The sequence below is a fragment of the Sinohyriopsis cumingii genome, chromosome 8, assembly GCF_028554795.1.
Source record: "Sinohyriopsis cumingii isolate HCF-2022 chromosome 8, ASM2855479v2, whole genome shotgun sequence".
NCBI lineage: Eukaryota > Metazoa > Mollusca > Bivalvia > Unionida > Unionidae > Sinohyriopsis > Sinohyriopsis cumingii.
The window spans coordinates 126,928,491-126,956,096 of record NC_142968.1 but is presented as its reverse complement, the minus strand read 5'-3'; the positions used below and the strand labels follow the sequence as shown (position 1 = coordinate 126,956,096).

At 34.5% G+C, this 27,606-nt stretch overlaps 1 protein-coding gene across 2 annotated transcripts in view; it reads right to left on the bottom strand.

The window, feature by feature from the left end:
- The window catches only part of LOC149794607 (uncharacterized), an 81,491-nt gene that overhangs the window by 19,396 nt on the left and 34,489 nt on the right, over positions 1-27,606 (bottom strand). For both annotated transcript variants that reach the window (XM_089968893.1, XM_089968892.1), the window contains exons 9-14: positions 25,396-25,452; positions 23,304-23,441; positions 18,551-18,721; positions 12,517-12,696; positions 8,765-8,944; positions 5,306-5,428 (exon numbers count right to left, since the gene is read on the bottom strand). In XM_089968893.1, coding sequence (XP_089825019.1) covers positions 5,306-5,428; positions 8,765-8,944; positions 12,517-12,696; positions 18,551-18,721; positions 23,304-23,441; positions 25,396-25,452 — 849 coding nt within the window. The remainder of the gene's footprint in view (positions 1-5,305; positions 5,429-8,764; positions 8,945-12,516; positions 12,697-18,550; positions 18,722-23,303; positions 23,442-25,395; positions 25,453-27,606) is intronic.

The window sequence follows — 27,606 nt, the reverse complement described above, 5'->3', positions numbered from 1 at the left end:
GAACCTAGGGGAGATTTGTGTTTAGAAACATTATTTGAGTTGAGCCATGTTAGAACCTAGTAGAGATTTGTGTTTAGAAATGTGATTTAAGTTGAGCCATGTTAGAACCTAGGAGAGATTTGTGTTTAGAAACATGAAATGAGTTGAGCCATGTTAGAAACTAGGAGAGATTTGTGTTTAGAAATGTGATATGAGTTGAGCCATGTTAGAACCTAGGAGAGATAGGTGTTTGAAAACATGACATGAGCTGAGCAATGTCAAAACCAAGTAAAAAATCTGTGTTTAGAAACAGAGTAAGAATATTTTATTTGCTTATTCAGGTCAAAATTTTATTGCAGTTCTGAAAAATTCTTATCATACCCAAAAATCCCTCCACCATGATGCCTGAAGATGTTGAAGATAATGTCATAACCTTTAATCATAATACGGGCTAACATCTTGAAAATCCAAACATAAAAGGTTGCCAGTTATGGTACAGTGGCCCTTAAGGGGGTGATTCTCTTAACATTGCACCAGTCCCTAAAAACATTAACTCACAAACCTTTAAAGTGGAACACCTTTTAGCTCACAAGATTTTCTCCATAGTAAAAGGCTGAAATTCCTTTTGATTCAATGCTCTCCTCACAAGGCATGAAGAAGATGGCAGTCTAAGCAGTGATGAAACATCCATGATCATTCTTGTTTCAGCAGGCTGGACTTTTGGGACATATTTTTGGGGACATCAGAATCATTTTTTATTTTTGATCCTTCATTTCCTGCACTATATTTAGTACAAATAGGTCGGCAGTTTGTGATTCCACTTAGTTGCAACAAGAGCTTTCACTGGATGCTCCCAATGTGCATGAATCCAATAAAAACAGTTGATAGATTTGATAAATGGGCCATTCATTGTGAAGGGCCTGGCTTCTTCCTGACTACATGCCAGCTAGAACATTGATCTTTCTGGAGATAGGTCTGATCTGGTCCATTATCTTGAGCATGTTGTACTAGCTCAGAGAGTTCCAAACCAGAACACATAGGTCAGGTGATTTGCTTCCTCTGTTGTTTGTCATGGTAGGAACTGTCTTTCTGTAAAGATGATCATACCTGTCACTGACCATTGTGAAGATGGGCACTAAGTGGTTTCTCTAACCTTATGAACAGACATAGGTGCAGATCATAACTTCTGGTTGTGAATATTCCAGAAGAATTCTGGTCATGAGCCACTGCTTTTTGTGCCACTGATGCAGTAATGACAGTATTTTGGTTCAGATCATAATTTGTTGATCAGGCTGACCAAAAAATGTGATACAACTGGGCTAGCAGGGCAATCTGCAATAGTTGCCTGACAAAGTATCTGAGAAGAATTCAATCTGCTGTGGAACTGAGCAGGTTGAGGAACTGCAGAAACACTCAATGAATTACCCTCCTTGTTCAAAACAGACTCTGCAAGCTTGATAATCTGCGAAACACTGTTGATGATGTTTAGCTAATGGAAGTGATGGTGCAGTTGATGACCTTCAGCTACGTTGAGATGCCAGGTATACAGAGATGCCAGGTATACAGAGATGCCAGGTATACAGAGATGTGAAAAAATGCATTGGTTAGGTCTCAAATGAATGCAAATTTGTACCTTTTTATGGAAAGCCTGACTGAATGTGCCATCTCCATTTTAAAACTTAGTGCAGTTATGTCCTTGTTGAACAGACTATGGTCTATAACTGACCAAAGCTTCTTATTGGTCCTGGGCACTAGAAACAGCCTGGAGCAACAAAGCCAAGATTTCGGTCAGTGAACTCTCTCCACTATTTTCTTGCTGAGTAATGACCAATTCTTCTTCTGTAAAATTCCCACTGTCCCCAGATCTGCTGGTATCTTCAACAGACAGCAAATATGGCAGAGCATGGGTCTGGATAAATTAAATCTGAAGCACTTCTAAAACAATGTGGATCACACCTTTTGTTGGAACAGGCTGATCCAAGCCTGCCAAAAGAAATCTGGGACCTTCCTGCAGGTAGGCCGGGTGGGAAGACAATGGAGGTTGCTGAGTGCTTGGGAAAGAAGAAACCTTGATTCTTACCCACTTCATAAAAATGCCTTCTAAATGAAGAGACCTTTTACCTCTTGAAAATTGTCTGAGGTCAAAACTGTTACTGTTGTGCTGTTGTTGGCCTCTTGTCTATTTGAGCAGTTGTACACCCCACTATAGGGGGAAATGAGTCAGCTTTAAGGTTGGTGATAGCAGCAAGGCAAGCTGTATGCTTCTGTACCTCTTCTACTGTACCACCAAACAGCAATGGCATGTTAAAAAGTGTTGAGTGGAGAGACAAGCAGCATTACAGCTGAACAAAGACAGATGTCTCGTTGCACCAGGTTTAAATTGCCCAAAGCTGTCAAGCCATATGATGGTGTATAGTTTTGTTGAAAAACTTGACAATCCAAGTTTTGATTCCCATGAACTGGCAGTGCCAGATTTTTTGGCAAGTAGAATATTATTGCTAGTGATGCTGAGTCTAGCATTGAGGAAGTTGTAACCATGTTATTTACAAGCTCAGAAGTGGCCTGTAACACATTTCTATCCAGCTTATAAGACATCAATGTCATCATGTTGACCATTGCTATGTGCTTGTCTAAGGTACGTAGCTTAGTGCAAAAAACTTATAATACATTCAATACCAGTATGATTAAAATGGCATTAGAAATGAAAACCTTGGCATTGCTTGGATCCTGGATCTTTTCAGCCAGTCAGTATGTAACCATTATCTTTTCCAACTCCAGCTGTAGATGGAAGGAGGGTTGGTTATCTTCTTCTTCCAAGTCTAAAAAAGTCTTTACCTTATATGCTTGGCTTGCAAATGGCAGTGTGTGCACACAGAAATCAGCAAAATATTATCAATTCACACCATGGCTGATTTGAAACTAAACTCCATCCACTCCATAGTATGAAAAATCATTGTGGTTGTCTCTTACTCAATATGGAAGGTGTCTTTATTCCCCATTAATGCATCCCTGTTTCCGTAAACCATACCCAGCATCATACAAAACTCAATACCACTGTCCCTTTGATTTGCAAAGTATCTCCTTAATGAAGACCCTGTTAAAAATGACCCACCAGTTTGGTTGGAGACTGGAAGATTACCACGGTTTGCTTTGCTAGCGTGTATGGCCATAAAGCGTATTGGAAGAATCATTGGATAGTTGACATGGTTTCTGGCTGGATGGTCAGCTCAGGAATCCCCTGGGTGGATCATGCAGGCAAATGGATGGATCAACTGGATGGATCTCCATATAAATCCACATGTAATGGAATGGCTGGCCAGTATTTGGCATGGCATACTTAAGTGACAGATACCTAGTCAGTCATCACCCAGTATTGGTGGCTGGACAGCTGGGCAGGCTGGTTAACAGAATGGTTGACTATGGTGTACAAAGAATTACAGGTCCAAAGGTCATGCTCAGATATGTAGAAGGACATGTGTCAACTGGGTTGCCTAACAAGGAGGATCCTCTGCCATTATCTGTCAATGATTTCTGGAGCCAGGTGACAGGTGAAGAGATAAAAATTCACCAGAGACCAGCAACTATAGTCACTTCCGGCACCATTTGACACAAATATGCTTACAGCAGCATCTGGGAAAAATTAAGGCAGAGTCAACATCTCTTGCTCCTCTATTTCAAGCTGCCCAGATGTTACAGTGGCTGTCAGCATTCCCTAAAATATCTTAGATGGGGAAGTTGGGGATCATCTTGGCATCCCCCTTTACACTCACATATGATGATATCTTGGGATGCAAGCTCAGTGCACTGCACTCTATTAAGCATTTCCAATATGTCTGCTTGTTCTTAAAACTTTTCCATAGGTCAGTTGACCAAACTCCTTCTGACCACAAGGCACAAACACAGCAGATTGATGTCAAAGTACATTTAGTATATGACACACATGTCTCGTATACATCTCTTCACCAGTTTTAGATCTCTCCCACTACCTGCACATTGTCACCATTGTTCAACTCTGAAAGGCAAGTATGACACAAAACTGTGGAAATACCACCTGGAATAACTGACCTGTATAAATGATCCAAACTTGCTACTTAAACGAGTTTAAAGCTACGAGCAGTATGCATGAATAACAATGAGTACCAATACCATGCAAGATCAGAAAGTCAGAATAATGAAGTTTTAATAGTGAAAAGATTGTAGAAATCCAAAATGATAATCCAGGATAGTTTTAATAGTGAAAAGATTGTAGAAATCCAAAATGATAATCCAGGATAGTTTTAATAGTGAAAAGATTGTAGAAATCCAAAATGATGATCCAGGATAATGCAAAGCTGAGTGGTTTGACACATTCTGCACCGAGTGAAAACTTAAAATGGTAAAGATCTTGCTGATGGGTAGTTGCCTATTGGTGGCATGAGGATGAACTGAGTAAGGGTTTTATTAAATATATATATATATATATATATATATATATATATATATATATATATATATATATATATATATATATATATCGTCAATATAAAATGTCCATTTTTTTGGGTTATTGGATTTGGAAGGTAGCAGAGTCTATATCTAACATTAATGTAATCAGGAAATGCATCTGATGCAGAAGGAATCTTTTTTAGTAAATTATGTTTCTTGAATAACAGTTATCTAATCATGTTTCTAATTTAAGTATAAACAAATGTGGTACTGATAATGAAGACATGAAGATGTGCCTTCAAAAGCAGGGAGATTATGTCACATGAGCATGTCAGTTGAATTGGCTATGATGGCTGATGTGATATGATGCTTGTGTAAATGTTTCCTGTAGTAGTTGGAAAAAACCCAGCTTGCAAACACTCTGGCTATAATTCTAACCTTGTGCTCTGTTAAATATTACCTAAGCAGAAATGTATGATAATTAAAGTATCATAATAATATTAGATAAAATTATGTTACACATTGCATTCTTCCTTCCTGAGGAAAATAATCTAACTCCTCTAAATACTTACCAGTTTAAACACCCACTGAGGTGTAAATGCCAATTCCAGTCCAAAAGTTTACCTGGACTCCATATGTTTAATCATACAGTTAGAGAGAAACCCTGTCAGGCACCTATGAGGTTTTCTCTCTGTATAACACAAACTGTACACAAAGTAAAAACTCTCATTCTATTTACATTCAATTCTATGACATAATTCTTTTGTCAGTAATCATAATAATTTTTACCCTGGAGAACAATGCTAATATTTAAAAAAATCATAATGCAGATTAGTGGATGGAGCATAATCCATGATCTGAAATGTGAATACAAACTTAGACTCCGCACTGTACAACTTACTAGATTCAACTTCCATTAGAAGCTGAGAAGCAGCAACACCAGGGGGAGCTGTCCTCTGTGCATCATGTCTCTTCAATGAACGACCGTTGCCATGCAATTGTGTATTTTCAAATACCCGAGGGACTGAAAAAAAAACATGATTAAAATAAAATTCTTTTATATGGTTAGAAACAGCTTATACATAAATATTGCTCAATGAAAGCAAGGAATTTCATCTCAGTGAGTTAATTGATTTAAATTTCTTTTCAGCTGCTAATTCAATTCCATTTATAATGTAAGAATTCCGGTAAGTGACAACAATAAATTCATGTTGGAAATTTGAATCAGTCATCTGATTAACAGAATATTAGATTTTATTTATGCTTGGAAACACATGTGGTAAAAAGCAACATGGATACAGAAAAGAAAACAGGACAAAACAAGATGGGTGCAAAAAACAATACATAAAACTATGAAAGTTCTAAATGAACCTGTGAATATTCCTTGCAAACAACTGGTAACTATTATGGTAAATAAACAAACAATTACGATAAAACTGTTATCATTGGTATGAAGGGGAGTTTACTCCAGAAAGCAGTTTTCTACCTCTTTGTAATGCCAAGAAAATATAACTTAAACAAAAGGAATATTCAGATAATATTTTCCTTTCTATTTTGAATCACAGCAGTAACTATTTGTAAATAGGAAAGTAACAGTGCCTTCTAAACTTTACAAGATCTAACACAGAAAACCAACTGTAATTGACCTCTCATCTAAGCGTGATGGATGACAATTAACTATTGCACAATGGCATTCTAATAATGGACAATCTCGTCACCTATCAAGATGAAAATGTTTTCACCGCATTTTGGACTCCATGTTTGGGTAGACATTTCTTCTGTATGACATATTGTATGCAGTGTCAAATCTTCATAAAATATCTTCAACTTTTCACGTTTGCTGGATTTGGGAGGCAGCAGAGTTTATTTCTTGATGTTAATGGGATCAGTAAAAATACTTGATGGAGAAAGTAAATTTTCTAGCAAATTATGTTTTTCCAAGATTATCTACTTGATTGCATTACTAGCATTAATGTTATTGATGGAGAAATTAAGCTCAAAAAACTAAATTTTAAATTAGATGATTCTTTATACACTATTCTGTGACATATTTTTACCTATTATATTGGGTGTAAATTGATTTGACGTGATTTTGTGATGATAGATGTACATGGAATCTAGAATAAAATGTACTCTTTGTGTATTAGCCTTTATGATTAAATATATACTTCTTTTTGTAGGTAAGTAATTCACGTGTCAAATTTATTGATCATGTAAGACATCAAACATGCTGTAGGACTTGGGTGAATCAGCTTGGATGTCTCAGGTGAGCCCTGGCAAACTATTAATGTCTATACTGTTATGACTCAACTGAAAGTGAAACTAATAATTTAAGTAAAATTCAAAAAAGCTTTTTATTTCTTCAAGTCACAAAGTGACAATTTAAGAGACAGAGTATTTTGAATTAAATCATGAATAAACCTAAATGTCCTAACAAGTCCAAAAGTTGATAATGTTCTGAAGGAATTACAATAATCTTGAATGTCCTGACTTACCACAATCATGTAATCTAGAATTTTTGTGAATGAATTCCCAATAATCCCAAAGTTGTGTTTTAGTCCAAACAGTTAGTTACTGTAATCACTTTGTAATTTCAATGAGTAATTTAAATAAATAATTCTTCTAGAATTTTATATCTCAATACAACTGAGTGCAAACTATGATCACAAATTCCCCAAAACTGTAAACTCTAAGATTCCCAAAGATCAATATGAAAGGGGAATGAATAATTGTTTACCAAGTTCCCTTTATAAAAAACATACTCACTTGACCTATGATGCAATAGAGCGTTCTGGAAAAACCAATCATCCTAATGGAAAATTAATGGGCCTAGTCTTCTTGCAAACAAGTCTGACCATGGACTCTTGCTGTGTAAACACCTTGTTTACAACTTATAATAATGACAAAAGTTTGTATGCAAAACTATCCACAAGACTTAATCATGATCATGAAAAGTGTCTGGCAATCATTTGTATATAACAAATCATGTAATTATGATAATTATATCATCAAAATTTTTAGATAATATTATGTTACTCATTGCATTCATCATCAGGAAAATCATCTAATTGTCTAAACACAGACAGTTGCTACCCTGATTGTTGACAAAACTAGTCAATAATTAGGATGATGAAAAACTGTTCAATATTTTTTATTCATGACACTAAAAGTTTAAACACAAGAAAGTAATGGTGCTCGTAAAAGTTGATAAGATCTCAATGTTATAACTCTATGGTCATAAAAACTATGTAGCAGAAATAAGCAAAAGCAATATATTTTGTACACTTAACAAATAATTTAATTCTCTATGTGATAAAAAATAAAATTTATGAGGAATTTTATTATTATGAACTAAATCCAAAATACTCATAAATAGGTCTACATAAGACTAAAAGAAAAAAGTGTTCCAAATGGATTCCAGGTCCTTAAATGTGTTAAAGTAACAACAGTTTTGATGGATTAATGTCCAAAATGTCCTTGAATGAATTCATAACAGTTCCAAAATGTCCAACTCCAAACAAATGTATATGAATACTTTGTAATTCCAATAAATAAATGACTAGTTCCTCTCAAGCTAAATCCAAACACAACCTTAAACACATGTGCAGACTGATATTAAAACGAGAACACAGAAAATAAGAATGAATTAACTGTTCACCTTTACTTCCTTATATACACCCATAAGGCACTAAATGCAGTTTTTCCATACTAGATATGTGACTTCAGTCACAATAAAAACCATGTCACAAAAAAACCTGCTTGACCGACACATTCAATGGGAAATAACCCCAAACTTGTCAACAGCTTAATTATTAATATTAGTATTAAGGATCATAAACACTTACTTATAGCTTTTGTGCAATCTACAGGCATGCACCAAAAGTATGAGACACAATATGGATATACATTAAATAAAAACAGAATCTATCTCACCTGAGTGTGATTTATTTCAATTTAATATTACATAACAGGCATTCCAATGATCCACTTACAAGTATAATCAATCAATTAAGCATAAATATTTCCCTGATTCCACATGTTTGGGTTGATCATACAGTTAAAGAGGAGCCCAGTCAGACACATATGAAGCTTTCTCTCAGTATTACTTATGCACATGCTGTATAGATCAAATTTTGATAGTGGAACTTTAACATCTCTCATGCAAAGTTTATAAAAAAAACTATGAGATACTTAGAAACAACAATGATAATCAATAACAAAAGAGTTTTGCTCTATTATTAGCAACATGATGATTTTATTTCCCAAGAGAACAATGCTAATATTTACGAATTAATGGGTGGAGCACGCTTGATTTTTTTAAAGGTCAATTAAAGCATAGACTCAACATTATAAAACTTACTAGACTGAACTTGCATTGGAGGCTGAGCACCAGCAACACCAGGAGAAGCTGTTCTCAGTGCATCTTGTCGTCTGTTCCATGAAGGATTACTGTCATGCATTTGATAATTTGTTTGTCTGGACCTCTGACGTGGAATTTCCTCAATTACATTTTGTAGATGGTGTTCAGATTCCTGGGGAACTACAAAAGAAAATGATTTCATAAAGTTCATTTACATGATTAGGAAGATCTTATTCATAACATACTGACATCCTAAACAAAGAAATCAAGGAATTTTGTCTCAGAAAGCTATTTCTATTCTTTCTAATAACACAAAAATCTGATAAGTATTAACAATAAGCTCATCTGGGAAAATTTATAGTTGGTCAGCTGATTAACAGAATGCTCGAGTTTATTTACACTTGGGACACACATGTGGAAAAGACCAAGATGGTTACAGAAAACATAACAGGACAAAACAAGATGGGTGCATAAAACATGATACATAAATCAAGCTATGAAAAGTTCTAAATGAACCTGTGAATTTTAAGTCCATAAAATAGGTAACAATTATGATAAAGATGTTATCACAGATACAGAGGTTAATAATTCTGAGAGTTGCCTTCAGAGAGTGGCATTATAACTTTTTATAATGCCAAGAAAAGTAACTCATACAACAATAATATTCAGATCATATTTTCCTTTTTATTTTTTGTGTATGTGTGTGTGTGATTTGGATTTTTAACGTAGCTTTAACAAGTTTTCAGTCATATCGCTACGATATCTGCAGTGTGATGGTTTATAGTGATGTCTAGCACTGGGGCATCATGCCACAGACATGTAGCATGATGTCACACCCAGTCACATTATCCTGACATGAGGCCGACCAGTCCTAACACTAACCTCTTAATGCTGAGTGCCAAGCGAGGCAGCTGTTAGTACCATTTTTGTAAGACTTTGGTATGACCGGCCAGGGATCAAACACACGACCTATTGCATCCGAGGCATACGCTCTAACCACTAGGACACTATTTTTATTTTGAATCATGGTACTAACAATTTGTAATACAAGAAAGTAACAGTGTATTTTAAAATGGACCTGAGTGTGATAGCTGCCAATTAATTATTGCATAAAGGCATTGCAATGATTCACTGAAAATCTCATCACCTATCAAGGTGTAAATGTTTACATACATTTGGACTCCATATTTGGGTAGAAATTAACATCTCCTGGATGCGAAGTCAAAACTTTACATAATATCTTCAACTTTCCAGGTTGTCTGGATTTGGGAGGTATCAGAGTTTATTTCCTAATATAAATGGGATCAGCAAATATATAAATATATCTGAAGAAGCCAGTAAATCTTTGAATAAATAATAAATTATGTTTCTCAAAGAATATTTACCTGATCACATTATTAACATTCATGCTATCATGGAGTATATTTGATAGAGAAATAAAACCTAGAAAGCTTTTAATTTAGTTGATTTTTTGTACACTATTCTGAGGTCCCTGATTTGAGCCCTGGCAAACACTTAATGTGTTTATAGCAAGTGATTATGTAAGAATACTAATCACATATGCAGTCTCAGTAAATGTTAGATACATCAATTTGGTTGATTCTGAAGATTAAACACATTTTTGATCTGCTTCAATTTGTGTAAGTATCATACACTTAAGACCCGTCATTTTCATGAAGATTCCGACTTTCTGTCTATGTAGATTGGTCTTTGTGGTACTGATAATGGAGACACGAAGCGAATGATGTGATTATGATTAGAATAAATAGAGGTAGTTGCTATCCTGATTGTTGACTGATCTGTCAATAATTAGGGTGATGAAAAAGTGTCCAATCATTTTGATTTGTGATACTAGCAATTTTGAACATGAGAAAGTAACAGGGTTTGTCACATTTTATAAGATCTAAAACATAATCTATCTCTCATCTGAGTGTCTCTGATTTCCACTGAATATTTTTTCTCAGTATTCCACAAGCTGCATAAAATAAATGCGTAAATGTTTACCCTGATCCAACATGTTTGGCTTGATCATAAAGTTAATGGGGAACAAAGTCGGACACCTAAGTGGTTCTCTCTCAGTTTCCGTGAGGTGTATACAGTGTCAAATCTTGATACAGGAGCTTTAACATCTTTCATGGAATGCTTACTCAACTTCACCAGATAATTAAAAACAAACATATGTATGGAAAAATATGAACAAGTTTTTCTGAAAAATACTTTACGACCTTACCAAGTTCAGCATTTTTCAGAAAAACACTAGTTCATATTTTCCCATACAAATGCAGCAACTCTTTTTTTTATTAAATTTAATTTTATAAAACTACCTAAGGATTAATAATAAAATACATCACAGGAACAATGTAACTGAATTCATGCTTTATTCCAAAATAAATTCACAACCGTAGATTCATCAATACATAATAACAGTATTCATGGACACATAGCTCTGCCCAGATACCTTTTAACTTAGTCGCAAGTTCTGCATCAGTTTAAAAAAGAATTGCCATTTTGGTCTACTTAAAATTGAAATTCAGAGTCAAGTTGTGAAAGACTGTGCATGTATTTTGTTTCTATGCTGATTCAATTCAATTCTGCTTTGCTGATTATGAGGGACCGGATTACTGGGTCAATTCAGTGCAGTAATGAGAATGGATTTCAGCTGGAAATGTAGGGTACTCGAAATTATTGGTGTCTATCAAGTTTTGCAGGACATGTCAGTCAGATCTGAAGAACTAAGGAATTACCTTTTGAGGAAATTCAAAATGCATAAATGTAAGTATATTTATTACCATTCTTATTACCAGCTAAAAAAGACATGCTTATGCCCTGTCATTTGCATCTCACTGCTGGAAGGACCCCAGCTGTGACCTGTATCATACAATGTGTCTTCTATCACTAGCCTAACACTGTATCAAAATTGTTAAATGGGAAAAACTGAAAAGCATCTGTTGTGTAATATTCCATTTACCCAGCAGAAATAATACTTTTTCATCATCTTGGATTATTGACTCTGAGGCTCTTCAGCTGCATTTTTTTCTTGAATCTAGTATTTTGACAGACTTGTAAAATGGTACATCTCTGATGGATATGCAATAGCCCATGGCCTCAATATGCTTTTCATTGCTATATCGTTTTAGACCCCAGAGATCACTTGTCATAGTCATAACTATTCTATTTGCAAACAGATATGAATATTCTTATAAATAACTGTTTCAATTATCAGAACAGTAATTTCAATTACTGTGCCTCTAATGTTTGTTGTTGACATTACGAATATTATGTTCATTCATTTGCTTCTTTGATAGTTCATTTCTGACTCCGTGAACTCATCCACATCATTAACTTTATCATCTATACTTTCAAATGGATGAAACAACTACTTTGGTTCATTTACAAACAAATTTAATCAACCAAAATCTAAAGCATCTGCTAAACGAGTGTACATGGTTTGTTTACAAAATAGTTCCTAATACACTGTACTATCTTTAGGCATGTGTTGTACACATGCGTGCAATATGAATGTGTTTGGTATTGTAAAATACTGCACAATTTTGACAATTTAAAGTTCACACAGACAAAAATGAGCATATAATAAATGTACATTGCTGTTTTGTTAGTAATCATCATGATTGTTTCCCCAGGAGAACAATCCTAATATTAAGAAAATTTTTATGCTAATTAGTGGGTGGAGAATGCTCCATTTTTCTGAAAGGTGAATTAAAACCTAGATCCATCACTATAAAAAGACTTACCAGATTGAACCTGCATTGGCGGCTGAGCACCAAAAGCACCAGTGGATGGTCCTCTCTGTGCACCATGTTGTTGGTTCCTTGAAGAGTTATTATCAAACGACTGATAATTTGTTTCTCTGGACTCTTGAAGTACAATTTCCTCTATTGCAGTTTGCAAGTCAGGATCAAATTCCTGGGGCACTACAAGGTTAGCAAAGTTTATTCATAAATATTACACACATTCTAAACAATGACAGCAAGGAATTTAGTCTCAAGCAGTTAACTGACCTGATTTTCCTTTTAGCAGTTATTTCTATTCTTTTTAATGAGGTGTGTGTGCTGATAAATATAAAAAACAAATAGGAAAATTATAGAGTCGGTCATCTGATTAACAAAATGCTAATTTAGAATTATCTACACTTGGGTCTCACATGTGAAAGAGACCAATATAGAAAACATTACATGATACAACAAGATGGGTGCACAAATCATAAAAAATATATCAAACATTGAAAAATTCTAAATGAACCTGTGGATTTTCATTGCAGAAAATCTAACTATTTATGGTAAATTGACAAACAATTATTATAAAGATGTTATCGCTGGTATGAAGAGGTTCATAATTCTGAGAGTTCACTCCAGGAAGCAGTATTGTAATTCTTTATAATGCCAAGAATAAGTAACATGTACAAACATAATATTCAGATTATATTTCCATATTTTCATTCTGAATCATGGCACTAACAATCTATAACAAAACAAAGTAACAGTGCCTTTAAAACCTGACAAGATCAAACATGGATAACTGACTGTAATTCTGAAACTTTTAGTTGTGTGTGATGGCTGTCAATTAACTATTGCAAAATGTCCAGTGATCCAATAAAAAATATCTATCTAGGTGTAAATGTTTACATTGCATTTGTACCCCATGTTTGGGTAGACAGTTTCCACTGTATAACATATCCTATATTTAGTGTCAAATCTTCACACAATACCTTCAACTTTCCAGGTTGGCTGGTTTTGTGAGGTATCAGTTTATTTCCTAATGTAAATGGGATTAGTGAATATATTTGACAGAGAAAGTAAATCTTTTAATAAGTTATGTTTCTCAAAGAACATTTACCTGATGACAATGCTTATTACTATCATTAATGTCATCACTGAACATATTTATGGAGAAATACAACCTAGAAAGAAGACTTTTAATTTAGTTGATTTTTGTCCACTAATTTGATCAGATTGGGTACAGACTGATTTTACATATGATTATGTGATTAGAATGATAGCTGTTCTTGAACACTAGAAAAGAATTTGCTTTTCAAATCTAGGATTTATGTTTAAGAATAATCTTCTTGTAGGCAAATAATTCATTGGTCTATAGTAATTGATCATGTTTTAGTAATAATCAGACATTCCAGGAGGGGTTGGGTGAATCATCTTGGATGACCAAGATGGTACAGAAGTTGCCTAGAGTTAGGGAGGTCCCTAGTTTGAGCCCTGGCAAACAAACAATGTGTTTATAGCAAGCGATGATCTAAGAATAATGATCATACATGATGTCTCAGGATATGTTGGATACATCGGTTTGAGTCCATTCTTTCAGTACAAGTAGATTGGTTTGTGTGGTACTGATAATGGAGAACTGAAGATGTGTCTTCAGAAGCAAGCTAGGTACTATGTCAGTTGTATTGGCTTAGACAGCTGATGGGGTAGTGTATATGTTCCTGTTTGGAAATGTTTGCTGGTGCACTTGGAAAAAACAAAACAAAAACAAAAAAACAAGTTTGGAACCCTGAGGGTTTATCCTCAAACTCATTGTTTGTGTCCTAGCAAATATTAGCATTAGCAAATCATGTGATTATCCAATATTATCATCATAATGTTTTGATAATACTATGTTACACAAACAATTCAGCCTCAAGAAAATCATCTAAATTTTCTAAATACAGGCAGTTACTATCCTGATTGTTGACTGACGTATCAATAATTATCATGATGAAAAACTGTCCCAACTGATAACAGACTCATATTTTCTGATAGGTATTTCCTCATTTGCCATATAATATAAAATTCTCATGGTACAGGTCACTGCTTCCTCTCTATTATTAAACACATGATTGACAGCTATATATCTGACTGCATTTTCAGAGTATAGTCAGTGCACATGTGATCAGCATTTGCTTCATGTAAGAGTTGAGTTTCTCATGTTATTCCATCTCTGCTAACTCACAAAAGGGTTTGAAATTTTCAGTTTTGAATCAATACAAACTTTACAATGCATGTTACCAGACTCGTTTCTTTTAAGCCAAGGAAATTTTGTCTCCCACTCTCTCTGGTAATAACTGGGTTTTAAGTGGTCTTTTAAATGTTAGGTTCAGGACTAGCTCTATCTTTCACTGCTCAGTGATAAAACATCTTTCCTTGATTCACTCCTTGTAATATGAAAGAAATGAAAAAATCTCGTCTGTTTAGGTGGTTTTGGCATAATTTTTATGATTGTCTGCATGAAAACCTTTATCTGTGGAGGCTTACATTATAGCAGTAGATATCATTTACTGACAGACTGCTTGTTTGTTTTTGCAGCTACACAGAGAAATTTGATTCAGCAAATAATGGTGGTGTATCAGATTTGATCAATTATTGCAATCGCTCTTGGCAGTAATGACATATGGAAACCACGCATGCACCAGCTGACTGTATTTCCTAAGAAAGACAACATTATCAATATGCCACTCCTATGTTGTTCATATTCATCCACACTGATGTGAACATTGACAAGTGACATAAGACAAGGAATTCATTATTTACAAGTTTTTCAATCAATTTACATGTACTTTGAAATTGGACATACACCAAGGAGATTTTAAGATTATTTTCCCTGAACTATAATAGATGAAAAGGGACAGAATTTGGGGGACATCAGACAAAGAACTGAGGGAAACCTGTAAGCCCACTCTAGGTGAACCATTGCATATAGAAACGATCTCTTACCTGAACGTGATCATTATAACAGATCATATCTACATAAGTATGGGAAAAAATGTGACAAAAATACATATTCCATGGATAGGTGTTAGTGAACACCTCCCTATTTTCCTAACCAGAAAATCCAGCTTAACAACATCTCTAAAATATAAAACATCTGTAAAATATAAAACATCTGTAAAATATACAAGATCTGTAAAATATAAAACATCTGTAAAATATACAACATCTGTAAACATCTGTAAAATATACAACATCTGTAAAATATAAAACATATGTAAAATATACAACATCTGTAAAATATAAAACATCTGTAAAATATAAAACTCATAAAACCATATGGTCACTTAAGCATTATGATGGAGGTAAAATTTCTGGAAGATCCCAGAAATGTTCCTTGAGTATAGTGTTTTATAATGTGGATGATGCTCTTGATATATGGATCCATCCTTGTACTTAGGTGGTTGATAAACTTTTGAAAACATATAGAGTAAATCTAGACTTCCAACCTGGTTGGCTGACTCCTGGCATTCTAGATGCCATGAAAACCTGTGCTTATTTCAAATCTGTTTGTCGACATGCACATTACAAAACAAGGAGAAATAAAGTATCCAAAATAATCAATCAGGTGAAGAAGAATTACCATCTGTCAGCTTTAGAAAATAGTTCCAGTAAGAATTCTATGTGGAAAGTTTCAAACAAACTAAGTGGAGGTAAGCATTTCACAGTCATCCAAAATCCAAGAACTCAGCCATTGAGCTCTCTTTGATCATACCACACAATTCACACTTGTTCAGTTGCAGCCTTTAATAGATTTAACAAACCATATGATCTGAGTGTTACTTACACAGCCTTTAATAGATTTAACAAACCATATGATCAAAGTGTTACTTACACAGCCTTAAATAGATTTAACAAACCATATGATCTGAGTGTTACTTACACAGCCTTTAATAGATTTAACAAACCATATGATCTGAGTGTTACTTACACTGCCTTTAACACATTCAACAAACCATATAATCAAAGTGTTACTTACACAGCCTTTAACACATTCAACAAACCATATGATCAGAGTGTTACTTACACAGCCTTTAATACATTCAACAAACCATATGATCAGAGTGTTACTTACACAGACTTAAATAGATTTAACAAACCATATGATCTGAGTGTTACTTACACAGCCTTTAATAGATTTAACAAACCATATGATCTGAGTGTTACTTACACATTCTTAAATAGATTTAACAAACCATATGATCAGAGTGTTACTTACACAGACTTTAATACATTCAACAAACCATATGATCAGAGTGTTAATTACACAGACTTTAACACATTCAACAAACCATATAATCAAAGTGTTACTTACACAGCCTTTAACACATTCAACAAACCATATGATCAAAGTGTTACTTACACAGCCTTTAGTACATTCAACAAACCATATGATCAAAGCATTACTTACACAGCCAAAGTCAGACTCTATATTATCACCTGGATATTACAGTGAAAATGAAGTTGTATGATATTTATGATGAATAAAGAGTGTGTGTGTGTGTGATTTATGATGACTAGAGTGTGTGTGTGATTTATGATAACTAGAGTGTGTGTGTGTGATTTATGATGACTAGAATGTGTGTGTGTGTGTGATTTATGATGACTAGAGTGTGTGTGATTTATGATGATGTGTGTGTGATTTATGATGACTAAAGTGTGTGTGTGTGTGTGTGTGTATTTTTAATGTAGCTTTAACAATTTTCAGTCATATCACTACAATGTCTGCAGTGAGATAGTTTAGAGTAATGTCTAGCACTGGGGCATCATGCCGCAGTCATGCAGCATGATGTCCCACCCAGTCACATTATCCTGACACCAGGTCGATCAGTCCTAACACTAGCCTCTTAATGCTGAGCTCCTAGAGAGGCAGCTGTTAGTACCATTTTTATAAGTCACTGGTATGACGTGGCTGGGGATTGAACCCATGATCTCCCGCATCCGAGGCAGACGCTCTAACTACTAGGCCACTGGAGCAGTCCCCGATGACCAGACAATGGTTGACAATGACTAGAAGACATTGATGGATTTCATAAATTTATTTGAGAATGATTGACGATGACTATATGATAATGGAGGATTTCATAACTTTGTTAGACATTAATTGACAATAACATGATAACAATGGAGGATTTAAGAACGTTAACAGCCAGTAAGGATGAGTTCTTGGACATCGTATCAGACATCATTAGATAGTGACATTTATTAGATACTGTGAATCACACAAATGTGGACTTAACTCTTCTTGTTCTTTTGTAAGATGTATGGAATTAACATATTATGGGATATTGTGAATCACACAAATGTGGACTAAACTTTTCTTGTTCTTTTGTAAGATGTACGGAATTAACATATTATGGGATATTGTGAATCACACAAATGTGGACTTAACTTTTCTTGTTCTTTTGTAAGATGTAAGGAATTAACATATTATAGGATATTGTGAATCACACAAATGTGGACTTAAATTTTCTTGTTCTTTTTTAAGATGTATGGAATTAACATATTATGGGATATTGTGAATCAGATCATTCTGAGGTACTAATTTTATTCCAGTATATGACCTATATAAATGAACTCAAGGATTTATCATATAAAAGGATTTATAATGTGAATCATTATGGAAATTTATGGATTTAATTAGGACAAACTGTAATTTGTCAATTTATTTGTGATATATTCCACTCAAGAATATAACTGTATTTTACATTGGTCTTGTTTTATTTTTCCTTTGTATTCTCCATATCAGTCTATCTAAATTGGCTTCTTTATTTTTCCAATGGCAACTCTGCTCAATGATGATAAGTCACCCATTCAGACAGAGCTGACTTGCGAAATATAACATGACTTACTGGAGTTTCAAAGAGAAATTAGCTTTCTGGAGCCCTAAAATTGGGGCAGGTTGGAAGCAGTCAAGAAGCATTATAATCGAGTACAAATGATATGAGAAAGCATACTCCATTGTTCTGAAAGGTCAATCATAACCTAGGCTCAACACTATGAAACTTACTTGCTAATGGAGACTGAACATGAACATCACCAGGGGAAGCTACTCCACATGGATCAGGTAGTCTGTTCATTAAATGAGCATTGTCACATAGATGAGAATATGCCCCTATGGATTCTTCTTGTGCAATTTCCTCAAAAACATTTTGAAGGACTGGGTCAAAGTCTTGGGGGACTACAAAAGAAGATGATTACAAAAATTTCTTTTAAAAGATTAGAATTAGCTTATTGTAATTATTACTTACAACCTAAACAATGAAAGCAAGGATTTTTGTTACAAACAATTAACTGACCTAATTTTCTAGTTAGAATTATTCCTACACTTTTGTTTCATGATGTATGAATGCTTCTCACCAATAAACTCAAGTGGGAAAATTAGGGAGCTTATCATCTGATAACCAAAATAATGGAGTTTATTTACACATGGGTCACACATGAGGAAAAGAGAAGATAGATCAGAAATATTAAAAAGTTAAAACAAGACGGGTACAGAAAACAACAGGACAAAATAAGAACGATGCATGAAATATATACATCAAACTATCAAAAGTTCTAATGGAACATGAACATTGCATAAAATGGGTGACCATTATCGCAAATGGGCAAACAATAAAGATGTTATCACTGGTATGAAGAGGTTCATAATTCTGAGTACTCACTTCAAAAAGCAGTATTATAACTCTTTATAAAGCTAAGAAAATGTAACTCGAACAACAATAATATTCAGATATTTTCCTTTCTATTTTGAATCATGACACTACCAATTTTTAACATGAGAAAATAACTATACCTTTTAAACTTGACAAGATCTAACACAGAAAACTAACTAACTACAATTGAAATTTCTTCTAAGTGTGATGGCGTTCAACTAACTATTGCAAAAAGGCATTCCAATCATCCACTGAGTATCAAAAGACCCATCTAGGTGTAACTGTTTACATGGTCCATTTGGACTCCATGTCTGGGTAGATTTTTCCTCTGTATCACATACCTGGTATAAAATATCAAATTGTCATACAAAATCTCCAAGATCACTCAAGCGATTTTTGAATAAATACTTACAAAGACCTTTCAGCATTATCATCATTTTTTTCTGGGAGACAGAAGCTCTTTTTCATGTGAATTAGTAGGCAAAACATGCTCCATTTATCTTAAAGGTCAATTAAACGTAGAATTAACACTATACAACTTACTACATTCCACACTGATTAGAAGCTAAGAATCAGCAACTTATGAAGAATGGGAAATATTTTAGTAAATTATGTTTCTCATAAAATTTTTACCCAATTACATTAGCATGGGGGTGGGGGTGTACTCTCTGCTATGAAGGATAGTAACTCCATCACATTACCTGACAATGTTCCTGCTGGGTGGCCACATATAGTACCCTGATGTAACTAGTTTAACTTCAAGTGAAACCTATAACAGAATGCCACATTTGCAGGGAGTGCTGAAAGGAATAGATAGTAATAAGACAGGAAACGAAATACTAGAGAAACAATCTACTTAAAAAATGTCCTTTCTCCATCAAATACATTACCTGATCACATTGCAAGAGGAAACCAATTTTTCCAAGTAAAATATGTTTCTTTGAGAACACTACCCAATCAAAGTATCTTAGGAGAACTACTACCTCACAAATCCAGTCCTCCCAGATACTACTTTAAGCTAAAGGCAGCTAGAAGTTGTATGCCAGTCTATGTGTGGTGGTCAGGCAGAGTGATCTCCTCTTAAGTATAAAACTTGGCGGCAAAGCCTAGGAACCTCTCGGTTGCTACTGGAGCGGAAGGCACACTCTATGGATGTAACTGTGGGGAGGCTGGGAAGGTGTATGTGTATTAAGATTGGGTAAATATTAGGAAAACTTAGTTTCTTCTTCAAATACATTACCCAATCATAATACCTAAGGAGAATAGGTAAGAGGTGGAGGGATTTGCATCCCCCTACCCTGGAGATAACATCTGTTGTGGCACAGCTTTAAAGGGGTGTGTGCGCATGATTGGGATTTTAATATAACTTTAACAATTTTTCAGTCATATCGCTACTATGTCTGCAGTGTGACAGTTTATAGTGATGTCTAGCATGGGGCATCATGCCGCAGACATGTAGCATGATGTCCCACCCAGTCACATTATCCTGACACCAGGCCGACCAGTCCTAACACTAACCTCTTAATGCTGAGCACCAAGCAAGGCAGCTGTTAGTACCATTTTCATAAGTCTCTCGTATCACTCTGCTGGGGATCGAACCCATGGCTTCCCACATCCAAGGTGGATGCTCTAACCACTAGGTCACCAGAGCGTTTGCTTCAAAAGGGAAAGATTAGTCACTGAAGTAACTGTCAGTGTAGTAACTGTCAATAATTTCATTGATTAGTGCCTGATAAACATTAGCATCCATGATACCTCCTGTGCATAATCACTGAAAAATAGCAGATGCTTCTTAATGATTTCTGGGGAATCATTGCCAACTCATCGCCCACCAATAAAAATGTCTAGTTGATCAACATCAGTGAGAATGTTATTGGGGCAAAGTTCATCAAACACTGGCAAAGATTTTTGTTTTTATGACCACAGTGCGATTGCACATCATGAGGGGCAAGACCACTTCCAGTTGTTTCTTCTTCCTCAATATGAGGTGGTCTAAATTGTGATTTTTCGGGCAATAACATATCTCCAGGTAATGGCACTCTTTTAACTCCTTCAACTTGTTTCTCAAAATTTTCAAAGTCATTCTTATATTCACAAATGATTCTAGTTACCACAGGACTTTCAAAATACAAAAGGAACGCTATTTTTTCCTGAAACACTGTTTGGATCTAACAATTTATCATGATCTGAATATCTGAATACTGCAACCTTACTGCCATAGTTTTCTCTAAGTAGTTTATGACCTTTGGTAGATCGAGCTGGTGGTTTTGGTTTTGGTGTAACAATATCCTTCATCATCAATGATCTCCTCATGAACTTTGTCAATACCCTCAAGTACTTGTATTTCTTTTGTACTTGTAGTTAAACAGCAGCTATCACAGTTGGAAGTTCTCATTTAATCTTTTTAGTAACCTTGGTTCTGTCTGTGATTTTTCCCCGTGGTGGAAGAAGACCTTTAGTAACCTCCATGACCAGTTTAAACAACTCTGCTGCACTTTCTGAAAATCCCTCTCTGTTCTCCTGATGCTGTGGTAGTTGTTGTCTGACAGAATCATAGACAGGTAGATATTTCTCAATTGCCTCTAGTCATTGTTGAGCTTATTTAGCTGTATGAGACCTTATGGTTAGCGCAGAATCACTACTTATTATTATAATGATAACTGAATTACAGATCTGTTGCTGGCAGCAACTTATTGTTTTGCTTGTGGTCTCACACCTTGTTGTAAACAGACAATCAATGATGACCTACCACCGATTGTTCCCAGATCACCTCCAGCAGCCGGGAGGGACAGCATGTGAGTCTATGATCCAACCTCTGGGAAAGTTACATACCTCGATTTATCCTTCTCGACCCTGTTATGTCCATTTTTGCCTCCTTCTCTAACTGCGTTCTCTAATTCGTAGACCCACTGATCTGTCCAGCCTCCCTGCTGCTAAAGAATACTGTTTTTAAGTCTGAGATGACAGATTTATGAGCACCAAAACCATCAATGCTTGTCTACACAGCAGACAGGACATCATACAGGGAATAAGTGGAAGGTAATCCTTCAATGTTCCCATGGGCAGGGATAGGGCATTATGGACTGTTAAAACTTTTCCTACTTTCATCCAACTTGCTCATCAATATTCTTGATGATACAGCTTGCTGTCATTGTGTACCATATGCAATTCTAATATAGTTTGAGTGGAATAAGAAATGACTGTTACCATATGCAATACTTTAGGCATCTTCACTTGAAGGGGAGTGGGGGGCACATTTGGATGTCCTCAAAGAACTGATCAATGATTAGGATTGTAGATGAAAGCTTAACACTTTGTGTTTGGAAGAATTAGAGCATAGCCTTTTTTGTAGCCCTTCAATTGCCTTTTCCAGACGTTCAACCAAACGTCTCCTGCCCATGCTGTAAACACATACTACATGGGTGTTAGGAAGAACACTTTGTGCAGGCCATACATGTCTCATTGTTGTCCTCAATGATTTTAAGGCATCTGCACTTGACTGACATCTCTGTAATCAAAGAGAGAAGAAAAACAAACAAGTACATACAAAAAAAGAAAAACAAACAAGTACACCCCCCAAAAAAAATACAACCTGTTCAACAAAGATGACCTAACAAGATGGTAACAAACCAAATTTTAAGAGTGCAATTACAATTAATCAGTGAAACTTGAGAGTTACTGATGATATCACAAGGGCAATAATAACAGGTAAAACAATACATAAATATGAAAAAATTCACCAGGGAAGATGCAGATGTTTTATGCACCAGGTAAATTAATCTTTTTACTTACTATACGACTCAAAATAAATTCTAGATGGTCAAATTTAAATATAACTTGAATTGGATTCTTGGAGGCACTGTTCACAGTTAAAATTGGTTACATCCGTGACACAGGTGGCCACCTAGTGAGAACAAGAGTTAATTTTCATGAGCTACCGGTACTTTCTATTTATATAATAGATAAAAATACATATTTTTCCTTCACAGAAGGCTGCATGCGAAAGTAGTAAAGAGTACACCTCCAATAAAATTTTAATGTGATTGAGTTGCATAGTTGGTAGAGGAACTGCTCCCTATTCGTCTATATTATTTGATACAAATTCACCATTGTTGTCATCCACAGGTTCAGGTAGTATGCTGTTTGAAGGATCATTTTCAACCCCATGTGGACCCGTTTGTCCAGGCTGTTCTTGTGCAGTTTGGTCATTGCCACTTTGATGGATAGCATCATTTTCATGGCATGCTGCAAAATTAGGAACAGCTTGTTCATAAATATTATTTACATCCTATACAGTGAAAGCAAGGAATGTTTTCTCTAATAGTTTTCTGAAACAAATTTATATTTCATTACTATTTCTAACTGCTTTTGATGATGAAAGGATAATGATTAATAAAGAAGAAATTCATGCAGGAGAATCTGGAAATCTGTCAAAAGAATTCCAGAAAAAGTTTATTTACACTTAGGTCAGAAATCTGCTGACACATGTTGAAAAAATATGGGTACAGAAAGTAAAAACCACTAAGAGGATGGGTATTTAAAAATAAGACATACATCAAATTGAGAAAAGTTTCCAATGAACCAGTTTACCATACACAAAATAGGAAGCCATTAAATGCCTCCCCCTCCCCCCGTATGATAAAGATGTTATCACTAGTATGAAGAGGTTGACAATTCTGCAAGTTCATTCACAAAAGAGGAATTATAGTTAATTATATCTCACTTGCAATAGCCTCTGACTCTAATCAAAAAGTCGTGGGTTATTGAAATGCCCAGGCCAGTTTTGGTCTGCTGGCTTTGTGAATCTTTGTGAAACATATTTAATTCATATTTCATTTGCAATGATGTATTAAAAGTGCTATTAAAACAAAAAAATTCAAAATCAAAGCCCTGATCTTTATTTTGATCAAAAGGGTTACACTCAATTTATATCTTTGCAACACAAGTATAAATAAATCAATAGTTCATAATCTAAAATCCAATAAGTATAATAGAAAATTCCTGAACACTACATTTAATACAAGAATTCCAAAGAGAAGATTATCAATGCCTATTGCAAAGAGAACATTATTAATGCCTATTGCAAAGAGAAAATTATCAATGCCTATTGCAAAGAGAACATTATCAATGCCTATTGCAAAGAGAACATTATCAATGTCTATTGCAAAGAGAACATTATCAATGCCTATTGCAAAGAGAACATTATCAATGCCTATTGCAAAGAGAACATTATCAATGTCTATTGCAAAGAGAACATTATCAATGCCTATTGCAAAGAGAACATTATCAATGCCTATTGCAAAGAGAACATTATCAATGTCTATTGCAAAGAGAACATTATCAATGCCTATTGCAAAGAGAACATTATCAATGCCTATTGCAAAGAGAACATTATCAATGCCTATTGCAAAGAGAACATTATCAATGCCTATTGCAGGTTACTTTTGTGGACGTAAGAAGAACTTATATACCATTCAACATGGGAAAAATCAGGAAGAAAAAAATAAGCAAATGAATTAGGTATTTAACCTACACGCAGAATGTCTTTTTTTAGAAAAACAAAATAACATTTTGATGGTGTTACATTATTCTAAGTTTTTGACTGGTATTAAAAACATGAATGCTCGCAGACCTTGCCTTTGGAAATTGATGGTCAACTGCTTCATCAAAACTGATGAACAATGACCATGGCAAGACCAATCCTAAATATTGTCCAAAGCTGTGAATAGGTTATCTCTCCTTGTGCTACTTACATCAACAATAATTCTACATCACGATAATTTAACATTCAATATAATCAACAACACCATGGATTAGGTACCTATGTGTGTGAATAAACATTGACTTCATATGCTATATATTGACACTCTTCAAGTCATTCTTACCATGTATGCTGCAAATACAATCTACAAAAACATTCTTATCAATTAAATTGCACTTTATTTCAGTTACATGTAATGGACATGTTACCAATTTGACCAAATATCTTCAGCAGACAACAAAGTTAGATGGCATTTAGTTTTTTATAATCTCATGCCAACATTACTATAATTTCTCTGCTGCCAAATAACCCACTATATGGTATGTAACTCTAAAAAACTATTCTAAAGGTTGTACCACATAGGCAAAAATCATATTGTATCTATATCATACTATTTATTGACCTAACAAAATTGACCAAAATATGCATTCAACTCACATATATCATCCAGTTCCCCAGATCTGTTACTGATATGTTCATAACCCAAGGATGACCCTGAAAAGGATAAGCCAGTTGTAATAAAAGTGCGAGTTTTTATGTGGAAATTTTCTCTGCTATTTATTCTTCTTTCAGGATAAAATCTTGTATGAGAAAGATTTAACACTCATAAATACATAATAGATTTGTGTACATTTTCTATATCTTTTTAAAAATAAACATGAAATTGAAACAAAATATATTTTTCTTATTTCAACTGTATATGCTATTGCAATATGTAACCTGATATACATTATACAGAAACATGCAACTACAATTTATTGGCAAAATACATTTAGGACTAATCAGTACTGTACATTGATACTGGAATTTTTTTTTATTTATTTCTTTTTAACTGTGAATTTTTAAAGAGACATATAACTTTGAAAACTCTTATTCATGTAAAAATGCAGGGTAAAGGAATGAGTTAAGATAAAATGAATTTTCATATCAACTACTTTCTCATACTGGACAATGATGCAAAATAAAATTCCGAATTAAAAAAACTCCATAAACCTGACCATAGAGTAAAACCTTCGAGAGCAACCCACACTCATTTTACTGATGTTTGTTCCTTTCTCCACTAATGGAACATTCTCTTTCAAAATACTGTCACTGCAGGCATTGACAATTCTGCAGCCGATCTCTATAAGGAATTGTATCATAGTTAAATCAGTTTGGTATGAATTCTGTTAATACCCAATCCTGTTTAGGTATGAATCAAAATATTTTCCCCTGTAGTCATCCTTCACCATCTTAGTATTTTTCCCAGTACCTGGTGGTATAAATTAATTTGTACAAAAACCGACTTTGGACAAAAAGTATTTAAGGCAAGATTAGTCAGTCAATAAACTGTAAATCCCCTGGATAACACCAAAGAAAAGAGTGATTGGTTACTGTGAACATTTTTTTTCAGTATATATTGCCCAATAGCTACCTCTTACTTCAAGAAGCATGCATCTGTTATTCAATGAGTAAATTTAAGGTACCTTGAAACTGTTAAATGGACTAAAGTATGATATCTAGCATGCCTACAAGCAGGTGGTTTAGTCAACAAGAATTAAACTGAATTCTCAGAATTAGAAAAAAAAAAAAAATCCTCTTAATTGATTTAAATATGTTCTGGCAATGGAATCTTTAAATCTGCTATCCAAAAGAAACTCAGCCTTTATCTGAGAACACAGTCAATATTAACTTCATTTACCTGACCAAAGGTAGTAGATAATAGTATGCAAATAAAGACGGTAGATAAAAGTATGCAAATAAAGGTAGCAGATCATAATTTGCAAACTAAAGATAGTAGATAGCAGTATGGAAATAAAGGTAGTAGATAAAATTATGCATATAATATTAGTAGTAGATACCTGTATGCCCATAACGGTAGTAGGTCAAAGTATGGAAATATAGGCACTATATAACAGTATGCAAATCAAGGCAATAGTTAACAGTATTCAAATAAAGGTAGTAGCTAATAGTATGCAATAAAAGGAGTACAGTGGTCACCCTCTTATATGGCCACCCCTTCTGCACCAGGAAAGTGGCCATATAAGACGGATGACCTTTTCAGAGGGGGACTAAATTTATAAAAATTATGTGTATGTAGTAAGAAAGCTACAAATAACTTCAAAGCATTCAGTATCTTCATTTAAAAGTAGTACTAATTATTAAAAGGTTCTTCTTGTCTTAAGAACTGACTCAAGTAAACATACATTAATAGCTGTATCCTTAAGAGTGAAATGCAATTAGGATATAATTGACATGTGCATGGCAAAACCATTCCAAAGCATCATTTAAATCTTGGTACATACATTGCTCGGCATTTAAAATAATTCTCTTTCCATTTACTCCATATTTCCACTGCTGTAAAATAATCTTATCTGTTACCATGTTATATATTCGAGTCTTCCCAACATAAAATTTTTCAGCAAGAACTCTAGAACTCTCCCCATTGTTGTCCAATTGAATACGTTTTACTTTTTCTTCCAAAGTATTATTTACCATTTAAGTGATGACATGTTAAAGTTTTGTAGTAATCTATTTCCATGCTGCTAATTGTTCAGAGCTGCAACATAATTATGAAGATAAAACAGGTGGGCACCCTCAACATGTGTACTGGGGCTTCATCAGCAGGATTCCATTGGTCAGCTGATGCGGGAATGATTGAATCTCAGC